The 12,774-nt window shown below is 37.0% G+C and overlaps 1 protein-coding gene across 1 annotated transcript in view; it reads left to right on the top strand.

Moving 5' to 3' along the window:
• The first annotated feature begins 289 nt into the window (after positions 1 to 289).
• The window catches only part of LOC124711272, a 139,327-nt gene continuing 126,842 nt past the window's right edge, over positions 290 to 12,774 (top strand). The window contains exon 1 of the mRNA XM_047241256.1: positions 290 to 2,405. Coding sequence (XP_047097212.1) covers positions 609 to 2,405 — 1,797 coding nt within the window. The 5' untranslated portion in view covers positions 290 to 608. The remainder of the gene's footprint in view (positions 2,406 to 12,774) is intronic.

Below are 12,774 nucleotides of genomic sequence, written 5' to 3'. Positions count from 1 at the left end.
TTTACATTTGTAAAAAATTAGTTACCGTTAGAGAGGTTACATTCCAGCCATCAGCTGTCAGCAGTCTGAACTGTAAATCAGGGTGTGTTCTCTTCTGTATAATAACAAACAATAATTTTAGCAGTTTATGTTGCTGATCATCCAACGACATCGTTGAATGTGTGTTTTATTCGTGCAACGTAAACAAAATAACTCGTTAACGTGTTTCGTGTGTGCGTCGTTATTACGTCATGGCAGTGACAGTAAACAGTGCTAACAAGAATGTTTCGAAATACATTAAATAGTGATTGATGTAAGTTTTCATATGACGATTGCCCTTATGTAGTAAAAAATAGTAGCCAACTATTGAGGCTTGTCGTAAATAAGTTCGTTAGGCAATGCGTCGCATAAAAATTAAAAGCAGGTTAAAGACCTGTTGTTACCGTCAGCAGTAGATAATATGCCTCTTAAATATCGTGAGACATAACCGTAGAAACAGATGTAGCTGAGTAGAAATTGTGCATCCCACCATCAGCGCCTTCAGGATGCTATTTAGTTTACACCGGGAACAGACAATGTAGCAGCCAAGTTGCATTTTAAGCGTTTTGGACTTCAGCTTTATAATGTAAATGACATTTTTTGCCCTTGTGAGCACTTTGTGTGTAAATGATGACAGTAATGATCCCAGTGATTCAAATCTGATGATGGCATATAGGCCACCTCGTGAACTTAGAGGCAGAATTGAAAATATCAGAAAAAAATTTGAAGGTGGAACTGAAATTTCTCTGCCTCCGGTGAAACCTCTTAGTCGGCCTGATATCTGCGCCAAGAAACAGCAGAAAACTGCTGGGAAAGAAGCAATTTCAAATCTGCACATAAAAGACGGCGCATCGCGTGAGTGGGTTGCGTCTCCTCAAGGTGGTGGAAAAAATAGAGAGAAGTGGGATCATAGTAATTCGTCCACGAAATCACACATTAGACGAACGCCAGCTTTTCGTTGTGACAAGAATATAGTAGCAAAAGACTTCTCAGGTGGCAGTGGTAAGGTAGACAATGCTTTATTCAATACAAAAGTTAAAATATTCGAAGCAGAGCAGAAAGAAAACTTAAATACAAACAAATCAAATGAAATATCAGTTCATACTAGAAATACATGTTTTAACCCACCAAGAAATACTTTTCGTAGTAGGGCTAATGCTGTACAATGTGTCATTAAAACAATAGCAGAACTGGAGAACAAAAAGAATGGAGACGTCCTACTGCCAACTTCTAATGGTAGGGATCCAGTGACGCAGAGTTCATCACATGGTGTTAAAAATCAGCAGAGAGATCAAAAAAGTGGGACTGTGTCTGTAGCAGAGCTTAAAAGACATGACCTTGATGACAGCATAAAGCAGCAAAAGGTAAACACATACACACCAAAGCCCAAGCCAAAATCAATTGATATACAGTCAAATTGTAATTTACAGGGTATCAGTAACACTAAGAATACTATTGAGCCTGTATTTAGCCAATATGAATGTGATGAAGTTACAAAGCAGGTTGGTGATACTGCAAGCGAGAGTAGCTGCAAAAAAGTGGAAGAGAATACTGTTAATAACAAATGTTTTAAAGGTGGTGTTCACAAAAGAAATGCGCCGGACTTGAGCAATAATTGTGCACTTGAATTAACAGACAGTTTGAGAGTCGCCTTGAAATCACCACTTCCCCAAGGCCCTCCTCCAAAGAAGCCACCAAGAACTTTTGCTCATTCTCCAGCAACAAAAAGTAAAGTTCAGGAGAAAGTCATTCAGTTTAGTGCAACGAAGGAAAACAATGCATCTCGACCAGTCCCAAGCAAGCCACAGCGTTCTAGGACTGAGCCCCTTCTGATGCTGAAGAAATTAGAAGATGCCCTTATAACACACCAGCAGAAAGGTATTGCTGTAATTACCCCACGTGTGCCATCAGCCAATAGTACAGATCAGGATAGAGGGACCTCAGGTAGCCGTGCATCTGTCGCCCAATCACCAGCTGTCGTCCAGCCGCCACCAGTTGTGGCAGAGACATCATCTGTGCTAAGCAACTGTCTCAGTTCCCTAAATTGTGCAACAAACACCAATCTCTTGTACTGTCAGACTCACTTCTATGAGAAACCAGCTGAAAGACTGAGCAAATTCTTTGTTGATGTTGCTACAAACCGAAGAAAATTGGACAGTGAACATGGGCTGTATGGTACAATTCAGAAGTCATACAGTGAGGAGCATATTTATGCAGAACCATTTTCATGTAGTGAAGACCAGACCAGGAATCTTCAACAGGTTCAGATGGACAAATGTGCAACCCTTGGAAGGAAGCAGGCAAAACCAGTTAAAACTTTGTCAGCTTCTGCAGAACATCTGAATTCTAGTGACTCCCCAGCTTCCCATGACACTCTACATTACATGGTAAGAACTTCAGCGTAAACATTAGTTTCATAAGCTGAATGTGGAATCATAGTATTTCATCTTTGAAGGCCTTAAGAGGACCATACATAGCCTGTGGTTAGGTAGTAATTGCTTGTTGAATAGTGCCAGATGTGGTGTTTCTTTGTTGTATTTTGCATGGCAAAGTTTAGTGATTCCTTATTTAACAGAAGCATGCCATGTGTGTCTTCATGCTTTTTCTCTTGATCTATGTAGCGTAATATTGTGCACTGATTATATTGACAGTGCTTCATTGGTTTACAGACATTGGCTTGGATAACGCTGTGGAAGCTGCACAATATTTCAATGGGACAGCTGCTTGTCATCTTCAGGTGCTTACTGACTGAAGTGCCTGAAGATGATGTGAAGCTTCCACAACATTATCCAACTTGACTCCTGTGAGCCAATAAAGTAGTTATTACACAAGGAAAGTCTCAAACAGCGTATTAACAGTGTTGAAAGTAAGTCTGCCCACTTAACCTTGATACTACTTTGATTTAATGAAGAAGAAAAAATTGCATGGTTACTAAATGGTGTTTTTTTTTTTTTTTTTTTCTTTTTATCCATTTCTATAAAAATTTCATATGACAACACACTTGCAACAATAGTTTATTTTTGTATTTTTTAGTGTTTATGTGGTACAATCATTGTTCACATTGTTCACATTGGTACTTTCTCTTTATTGGGCCTCTTTTTCAAAAAAGAAACATGAGGTTTTTGAGTTGGAAATTTTGTTTATTGCCCCCAAACTAGTTACAGTGCAAATTTTGTTGTCACTGGTTTTTTATCCTGAAGATTTTATGTGCCCTTAGAACATGTCACTGAAACTAGTTTGAAGATAACATGTTTGCACCAAGGAGAACATACAAATCCCAGATTTTTTTCTGTAGTAGATAACTTATATGGTTTCTATAAATGAAGCTGATGCAGTTTGATGAGTGTACCCACAGCTCACATGTAGCTATTTAATTGCATAGTTTCATGGTTTGCACTAGTGAATATTCTTCAGAATATTCCTTGCAGCATGTTCTTCAGAATATTCATTGCAACTTGTAGGTAATTGCTACGGCCCCAGTGAATAATGTAAATATGTAAACAAATGATTTATATACACTTTCATGTCCCACAGATACCATCTTAAATGACAATCAGTGATCCAGAATGAGTCAAGGTACACTTTAAAAAAAAAAAAAAAAAAAAAAAAGTGAAGCAGCTGTTTGGACGTCATAAGTATTTTGCTACTATAAGGAAAGTTGCTGCTTCACCAGTACATAGTTGCCGATAATGTCTTGTTGATTTTTGTAAGATATTAGTTTTGGATAAAGAGGAATATTTTATACGGGTCCTCAGCAATAACCAGTGACATAGGAAACATGTGACAAACACCATAAACAACATTGTGTCTTTAACTTGATATCAGTGGCAATTTTTTCAAACAACATACAGTACAGATGAGTCTGTCATCACAACAAGGTTTTCTTACTTTCACATTTGTTGACTTCACCAGCTTACAACCGAAATGTTACCATCCAACCCAGTCCAGATGTTGGGCTATGCTGCAGATGAGTCTGTCACCACCATCTTTCTTTTCCTCACATTGAATGGCTTCCCCAATTAGCAGAGAAACTGTGAATCTATACACCAAAAGGTGATGTCAGAGTAGCCATTAACATTGCCAGTGGTCAAAAGCCATATGGAATATTTGTCTTGACCCCTAGTATTTAGTATAAAATGGTAAGTATGTATGTTTTTAACTGTCATTTGGACTTATGGGGATTCTCAGTTTCCTGCTTTATGCATGATTGGGGCTTCTAGAAGACCTGTTGATCCAAAGTACAGACTCTTAAGTTTGAGTACTCAATAGGCCCTAAAGAAACAAAGTCTGCATGGGGATTATTTTTATGTCTTTTATTTGGTTTGTGTAAATCACAATTCAGTTGAAACAGTTTTGTTTATAATTTTAAAAAATCAACTAGAATCATGAGTGGGTGTGAGAATACCAAAATCTTTGAGTTCTCTACAGAATGTGTGGTTGAGTACTTTCTATTGCACACATCTGGTATCGGTAGGTTCAATTGACCCATACTCTATTATCTGCCTCCATAGTCAAGCTCACTGGAGTAGGCCTCTGAAGTTGCACTTGATTCAGAGCTATCTAGTACGAATTCTGGTATCTAAGCCTCTATCCCCTCCATTTATATTAGATTAACTTATACTCCTGTTCATCTCTTCATTAAATGTTAATTTTATTCTTGTCAACATTGCTCATGAGTTTTATTCTTCTGTGAAGCAGACTCGTTATTTTATCCCCTTCACAGAAATTTTTACATTTGAGATTCATTGATCCCAAAAGGCCAGAGCTGCTGGAGTTGGCAGTCATTTGTGCATGAGGTATGCTTGCATGTGTGATTGAATGTTGTGTATTTCTCTTTTTCCAATGAAGGCTGTGACCAAAAGCTTTTATGTCTTTTAAATTGTGCATGTCTACAACTTAGTTTGTTATCCTTACGGTAAATTGTAATCTATCTTTTCCTACATTGTAGGTAGTTAATGTAGCATACCCAAGCTTCATTTTTTTGTTCAGTGAAATTTCATTGACAAGATGAGATCATTTTTAATCCCTGCTTGTGTACAGAGCAGAAACCCTGGTACTTCAGCCATCGAATGGTATCATTTTTGAATTGAGTTTGGAACTCTACTACACCACCCAGTGCCTGCAAAGTACATTTTTAAAATAAACAGTTCATTCCAATAGAGTGCTTTTTTACAGCCGTGGAAAGAGTGGGTTTAGTTCTTTATGTCATCATGCTATTTTATGACATCAAAGCCTTACTTAAATATGTTGCATATTAAATATTGTGCGGTGTTCTTTATAAGTGCAAACATAATGTTGTCGAACATTACATACATGTTTAATAAACAGTTACTTGCATTCTGGACACTACATGACAGCAGTGATATTACTGCTGTGTGACTGCAGCTGTTAATTCCAATGAGGCACACCTGTTCATTAGTGGTATGAATCTATAATGTTAAGAAGTGTGTGTTGTACTATTTTGTTTAGTGGATGCTAGCTAGATACTGTGTGTTTAGGTAAATTGGTCTTCTGTTGCTTTGCTTGCTTTCTTTCTTCTTATTGTTATTAGTAAAAATGTAAACTCAGTATTTCAAATTTCATCTATATTTTCATTTTGAAATTGTGTTGAATGGATCCGCATGAACATAAAACAACCACAGGTCAATGCTTCATCTGATGCTCAGGCATAAGAAATTTACTTCACAGCCACTTCTGTTTAATATTCATGTTTTATTTAATTGTGTCTGTAAATGAAAATGCAAGGCAAGAAAAGACGTAATACCTGTAATTAAATTGCTCTGAGTGCAGCAGAACATATTCCATCAGTAATGTAGGCGTGAAAACTCTTCTATCAACGTCATTGTATTACATAACATTAAAAAAGAGGTGATGTTGCTTTGTTACAGTGTTCAGCTCTTATCCCATGTACTTGCTGATAGTTCTTTAGCTCAGCTTGTTCTCAGTTTATCATTTGTTACTCTCATGCTCTCACAAGTCCAATTTTGACCGTTACCTGTTTAAATTTAACTGCAACTGTGATAACCTGTAGTTATTATTTTTGCAGCATCATATTTTTTGTGTGCATGTGTTTAGAGGTGGGGTGTATAGGATATATCACTTCTCACCTTGGAGCAAGCATGGAGCAATGGTAAGCAAGACTTTGATCGTGAGTGAGGGCTTTATTTTATTGACATTTGTCTGACAATTATAAATCACATGCTTTCATAAGTCTTACAGTTATTGTACCTACACCCCTACATGCAATCTGTCAGCCCTGTAATTTTTTTGTATTCTGTTGTGGGATGGTGGCTACCAAACCATTGTATTATGGAAGAGGGCAATTAGCAGTTCTGGAAAAGCAAAGCTAAGAGCATTGTGCAAAAACAAGCTGTGGCACTGACATGAAATCATCTTAGAATTGTGGTAGAACTATCCCTTTTTTTTTGATTTACAGGTTCTAAACGTTTTTGAGCAAGTACTGCATATATAAATGTCCTGACATTGTCCATACGCACAATGATTCATATTACAAACAGACAATTTTTCATTTTTTGTCATGAATGTTGCTAGCAGACATACACTGTGTTTGTTTTTTATATATTTGTTTAAGTTTTGTTTGGTCTGAAACTTGTATCAGTGTTACATTATGGAATTTTGTAGGTTAAATAGAACTTAATAAAAGAAAGCAAAACAGAAAATTAAAAAAAAAAATATTGAACACGAGAATGAAAATAACAACAGCTACTACTACTACTACTACTACTACTACTACTACAACAATAATAATAACAGTACTACAAGAATTTACTTCCTATTACAAATCTTGAAGTGATGGGCAAGGAAAGGATAACATGTGTGCCTATTTGTAGGAGCTATCCTGGCGTTTGCTGGGACCCTTTTTCTTACTTACAATATGGTGTATTACTTCCAGTTTTTATAAATATTACGGCAAATGTGAGGTAATCATACTGAACAGTATTGTTTACTGTTTGGTTTCATTGGATTACATCCCAATAATACAATTACATGCATCATAAATATTCCCTCATGGATTAGGTATTTGCCTGGAGAGAAACAAATCAACTTGGTGTAGAACACCAGTAGCTTGCCACTAATAGCTTTTGAGTTCTTGTGAAAACTTATTGAAAAGTATATGGCAAAATGCCATGCAGTTTTTTGTACAGTTGTTACAGATGTGAGCTTTTTTCCAACACATCTCTTTGGATTCAGTTAATAAATGCTATGCTTACTGTTAAACAAGTTCATGACATCGCCAACAAATGCCATAAATGTACTGTGTTATCAATTGAAGAATTTCCAGCTCATTAAAAACATGTTTGTATAAGTTTCATAAGTTAATGCTTCTTATAATGAACCACTTTTTACCTAAAAAACATTCTGCTTTGCTGGGATTAGTGGCACAAAAATATTATCAAATGTGACAGAAAGTGGAAGTATATCAAATAAACATGTTTAATTGTATTACTGCTGTCTTGGACAATATTCAAATAGTAAAGATAGGTTGGTTAGATACTTATTTACATTTTCACTGGGTCATTATTATGTTCCCCTACAGGATTTGCTGTCACAGTGCAATATAAATATGTATGTCACAGAAAAGTTTACTATAAACCCAATATCCGAGAATTATTGTGTGCCACCACTGTGAAGAGTTTAATGACAGTGTAAACATAATTGTGTGTAACAAAGAGCATTTACTGAATTTTGTTGTGATGAAGAATCAACCAATAAATGCTTCTCTCCAAAACCTGGTTTTCTGCATTATACAGCTCCTGAATTAGGCTAAATCTATGACAGTTTTGTGTATTTGAGACAAAATAGCTTTAGAATTTTTATATTTGTTTGCATTTCCGTCTTTCACAGCAACTGTTAAAATTAGTTATTATTGATTTTCCTTTCTTAAGCTTACTGCAATTTAACTAAAGAGACTTTTACACCAGGCATGTTTCCCTTTTATTTATGCAAATAAGAGGCAGAAACACCGTAAGTGACTTGCACTCCAACTTTATAAATAGAACCCTGTTTTTTATCTGAAACAACCAAAAGTTCAAACATATTCATCCAATTTGCAGAATAATCACAGAAGATGCTTTATAAATAAAAGGGAAATGTGCTGGTGTAAAATTCTCTTTAATTAAGTTGCAGCAAGCTGAAGATGGAGGAACCAATAATAACAGCTTTAGAATTACCTGCTACTGTTGGAAGCAAGTCATTAAAATACACTGTGTGATCAAAAGTACCCGGACACCCCCAAAAACATACGTTTTTCATATTAGGTGCATTGTGCTGCTACGTTCTGCCAGGATCTCCACATCAGCGACCTCAGTAGTCATTATACATCACAAGAGAGCAGAATGGGGCGCTCTACGGAACTCACGGACATCGAACATGGACAGGTGGTTGGGTGTCACTTGTGTCATATGTCTGTACGCGAGATTTCCAGACTTCTAAACATCCCTGGATCCACTGTTACAGATGTGACAGTGAAGTTGAAACAGGAAGTGGACATGTGCAGCACAAAAGCATGCAGGCCGACCTCGTCTGTTGATCGACAGAGATCACCGACAGTTGAAGAGGGTTGTAATGTGTAATAGGCAGACATCTATCCAGACCATCACACAGGAATTCCAAACTGCAGCAGGATCAACTGCACGTACTATGACAGTTAGGCATGAGATGAGAAAACCTGGATTTCATGATCGAGCGGCTGCTCGTAAGCCACACATCACACCGGTAAATGGCAAATGATGCCTTGCTTGGTGTAAGGAGCATAACTTGGACAATTGAACAGTGGAATAAAGTTGTGTGGAGTGATGACTCATGCTACATAATGTGGCGATCCGACGGCAGGGTATGAGTATGGTGGATGCCCTGTGAATGTCATCTGCGAGTGTGTGTAGTGCCGACAGTAAAATTCTGAAGTGGTGGTGTTATGGTGCGGTCGTGTTTTCCATGGAGGGGGCTTGTGCCCCTTGTTGTTGTGCGTGGAATTACCACAGCACAGACCTACATTGATGTTTTAAGTACCTTCTTGCTTCCCACTGTTTAAGAGCAATTCGGAGATGGCAAATGCATCTTTCAACACGATCAAGCAACTGTAAATAATGCACGGTCTGTTGCGGAGTGGTTACACGACAGTAACATCACTGTAATGGACTGGCCTGCACAGAGTCCTGACCTGAATTCTATAGAACACCTTTGTAATATTTTGGAACGCTGACTTCGTGCCAGGCCTCACCGACCAACATTGACAACCCTCCACAGTGCAGCACTCTGTGCAGAATGGGCTGCCATTCCCCAAGAAACCTTCCAGCACCTGATTGAACGTTTGCCTGGGAGAGTGGAAGCTGTCATCAAGGGTGGGTCAAAACCATATTGAATTCCAGCACTATTGATGGAGGGTGCTACGAACTTGTAAATGATTTTCAGCCAGATGTCCGGATACTGTCATCAAGGGTGGGCCAAAACCATATTGAATTCCAGCACTATTGATGGAGGGTGCTACGAACTTGTAAATGATTTTCATCCAGGTGTCCGGATACTTTTGATCACATACCGTGTATCAGTAAAGGAAGAGGCTGTAGTATACCTAGCATTAAATTAAAAAAAAAAATCTAGTTAGAGGTGAGAAGAAATAAAATAATCCCATAACCAGTTGCTTTCATGCTTGTTGTTGAAATAGTGCCTTGATTAATCGAAAAGCGAAAAGCTACGGAATGTATTTTTACACTTGTGCGTGTTCCTCAGTAAATGTTAGGATTTGTCTCTGTAAGAACACAGAATGTTATTTACATTCTTTTGTTTATTTACGAAGCTTTGTGATTGGTATTGGTGTATTTTTTAACTCTTATTTGTTGCTTTATTTGATTTGCTGCAACGAGAGGTGGGTCAGTTTCTGATATATGGGACTCAGATTCAGGGTAAGGGGCTCAAATATCTGTTTGACAATCCAGAATAAGGGTTTCTATTATTTTCTTAACCACTGAAAGCTAAGATGGTTCCTTCAAAAAGGACATAATCTGTTTTCGGTGCTATCTTTGGCAGTCCAAGCTTGTGGTGTACATCTAATTGTTCCAGCCAACAAAGGAAAATTAGTGAGGAAAATATGTGTAAATGCAAATTTATAAAGAGTGGTGGGGGAAATGTGACAAAATTTTAAAAGTCCTGACTGGTGGGGTGTGAGCAAGAAAATGGCGATAGAGGGTCAAGTACAGGTTACATTTTTAAGTTTTTTTGATTGTGTTGAAAACTGTAGCTTCTAGCAAAAGTTTCCCATACAAAATTAAACTACATTAAATTTCCTACAAAAAAAAGACCTATTTGTTTTTTCTAGGAGTAACTGTTTTCACATTGCAGAGGATGGAAAAATCACAAATTATTGAACAGTGTTTCAATGGTTTAAAAGTAATGTACATTGTTAGATGACATGGGTTAAGAACAAATATTAAATGTTTATACCACGTCTAAGTGCAGTAGAACCTTATTAAAGGATAAATTGCATTCTGGGTGTCTACCAGGGTGGAGAAGTGGGTTTGGAGATTAGAAGTGTGAGGGAAGATTGGTCACCAGATTGTAGTCTGCAAAAATGAAGAGAGCACAAGTAATTCCCTATTTTCTCTACATAAAAAAAAAAAGCATCTACACATTTATACTAACTCTTCCTCAGCTTGCCTTATGAATCACTGGTGACCAGTGTACAGACATGCCCACGGATGTTTATTTTCCACAAAGTATAGTAATGATATATGCAGTACATATATGAATTACTATTAATACTAATGCAACAAATGCATGTGGACAGAATCTATGTAAATCTCTGCACACTGTTCTACAATGCTAGAGGAAATTTATCTTAGTCATCCCTTACAGCAACTGTAATGTTTTTCTGGAAAAGGCAACTTTTTCACCATGTGTGCGGCTTGTTTTTTAGTTTACAGACTATACCTCCCCAGAATTTTGAGTCCACTTCTCTCAGGCAAGTAGACAAAATAACTTCAATAAGCTAGTGAGAGTTAGTTTCAGCTTACAGTGTGATTATGTATTTGTAGTTGTTACATGAACTATTGTGTAAGAAAGCTCAACAGCTGGAGCAATAATCTGTCTACACACTGAAGAGCTTGCGCCAAGTGTAATATGCTTTTGGTATATACTTGACAACGTTAATTTCATTGTCTCTGCTATCGACGACTGGAATATTTCTCGCAGCTTGGAGTGCATGACCCGATCCTCAGCTGTGCCAAAATCTGAAGAGGCGCAGAGGCTTAAGTTGGCTCCCTGTGTAACAGAAGTAGGTTACTTGGGTGTTGTGCTACTTCAGATATTTCAACAAGTCAGGTAATGCATTACAGCAGATTACTATTCTAGATTAAAACATGATCAGTCGTATTCCATCAGACTTATTGATACCCACCTTTCAAGACAGTCTGTGGATGTGTAGTATGTGGTTTCCCTCAGTGCAGCACACACTACAGCTATTCCTGAGTGGAAGAGGTTTGGGTCATTCCACATCATATCATCCAGAAATTTTGGGAAGTGACATCCATCATCACGCAAATCCTTGAAATTGTGGGTAGTGGAAGTTTACAAAGATATATTCACATTTTCAAAATGTAAATGTTGCAGGTCAATTACTTTTTTACTTATGATAAAAAGAAGTTGTATAGATTCAGGCTTTCATAGATAATTTAAAAATGCAATAGTTCCTACAGTTTTTGCAGTGGAAGGTTTTTTTTTTTTTAGTTAAAGAGTAGGTTTTTGTTTTTATAGTCATGCTTCTTGTAGTGAGTATCCATCATCTACATCTCAGAAAAAAATTGCAAATGATTTCTTTTAAAAAAAAATTCATGCATGGACAGTATAATTTTTTTAAGGTATTGTCCCCTCATAGATACCTTTGAAAAATTTACTATAGTATTATAAATATTCCATTATGTCACACAAAAGAATCAGTTTGTAGAAATAATGGGAAGTTTGCAAACAATGTTATTGTAAAAGAAATATTAAAGTTGCTAATTCATGACTACCATGTCACCACTAAATTGCTGAAGTTGGCTACTCTGGATTTCCCTAGGAACAAATCGTATCTGAGAACACTGTTTTATTGCCACCACATGTATTGCATCATCCAGTTCCGTTGTTTTGAGTCGTGTTCACTGAGCATGCAGTTCTGAGCTCTTGTACGAAGTTGTACCCAAAGTCAATTATTGGTTAAAAATTCAGTTGTTGCAGTTTTCAACTATTTGTTCCAAATCAAAAGTAAGTCCCCAAATGTTACAATAATAATGTGAAATACTTTTGTAATGAAACAATGAGATAGAATGATTTTTCATTATTTACTTACTTTTTAGGTTTCACCAAACATCTTTTGAATTATTTGCGACAAATATTGCTTTTATGACTGAAGTAGTATCGAAAGTACAAGTGGCCAGTGTTTTCTTGGGCAGTATCCCGCAAGATATATGTGAAAATGCCCTGACTTGTGTGACTGAACTGACTACTGAAGAACAAAAACTTTTATTATGGCGAAGCAACGATCATTCTTACTGTGATTTAAGTGTTTCATGTGTGTGTGTTAAACACAAAGACAGGTACTTGTGCAGATTCTCTCTACATAAGAAACTTTGCTGTGATCCCTTCAGATGCCATAAACGATCTGCTTCGTCTGGATTGCGTGAACTTAGTTTAGAAAAGGTAAAGACCTTCAAAATGAGAGGCTGTAGCATTATTAGGGAGAAAATGTGCTCAGCCTATATC

The sequence above is a fragment of the Schistocerca piceifrons genome, chromosome 8 (genome assembly GCF_021461385.2).
Source record: "Schistocerca piceifrons isolate TAMUIC-IGC-003096 chromosome 8, iqSchPice1.1, whole genome shotgun sequence".
NCBI classification, from domain to species: Eukaryota; Metazoa; Arthropoda; class Insecta; order Orthoptera; family Acrididae; genus Schistocerca; species Schistocerca piceifrons.
Note: the sequence above shows the minus strand (reverse complement) of the source record. Positions and strands in the feature narration are given on the sequence as shown.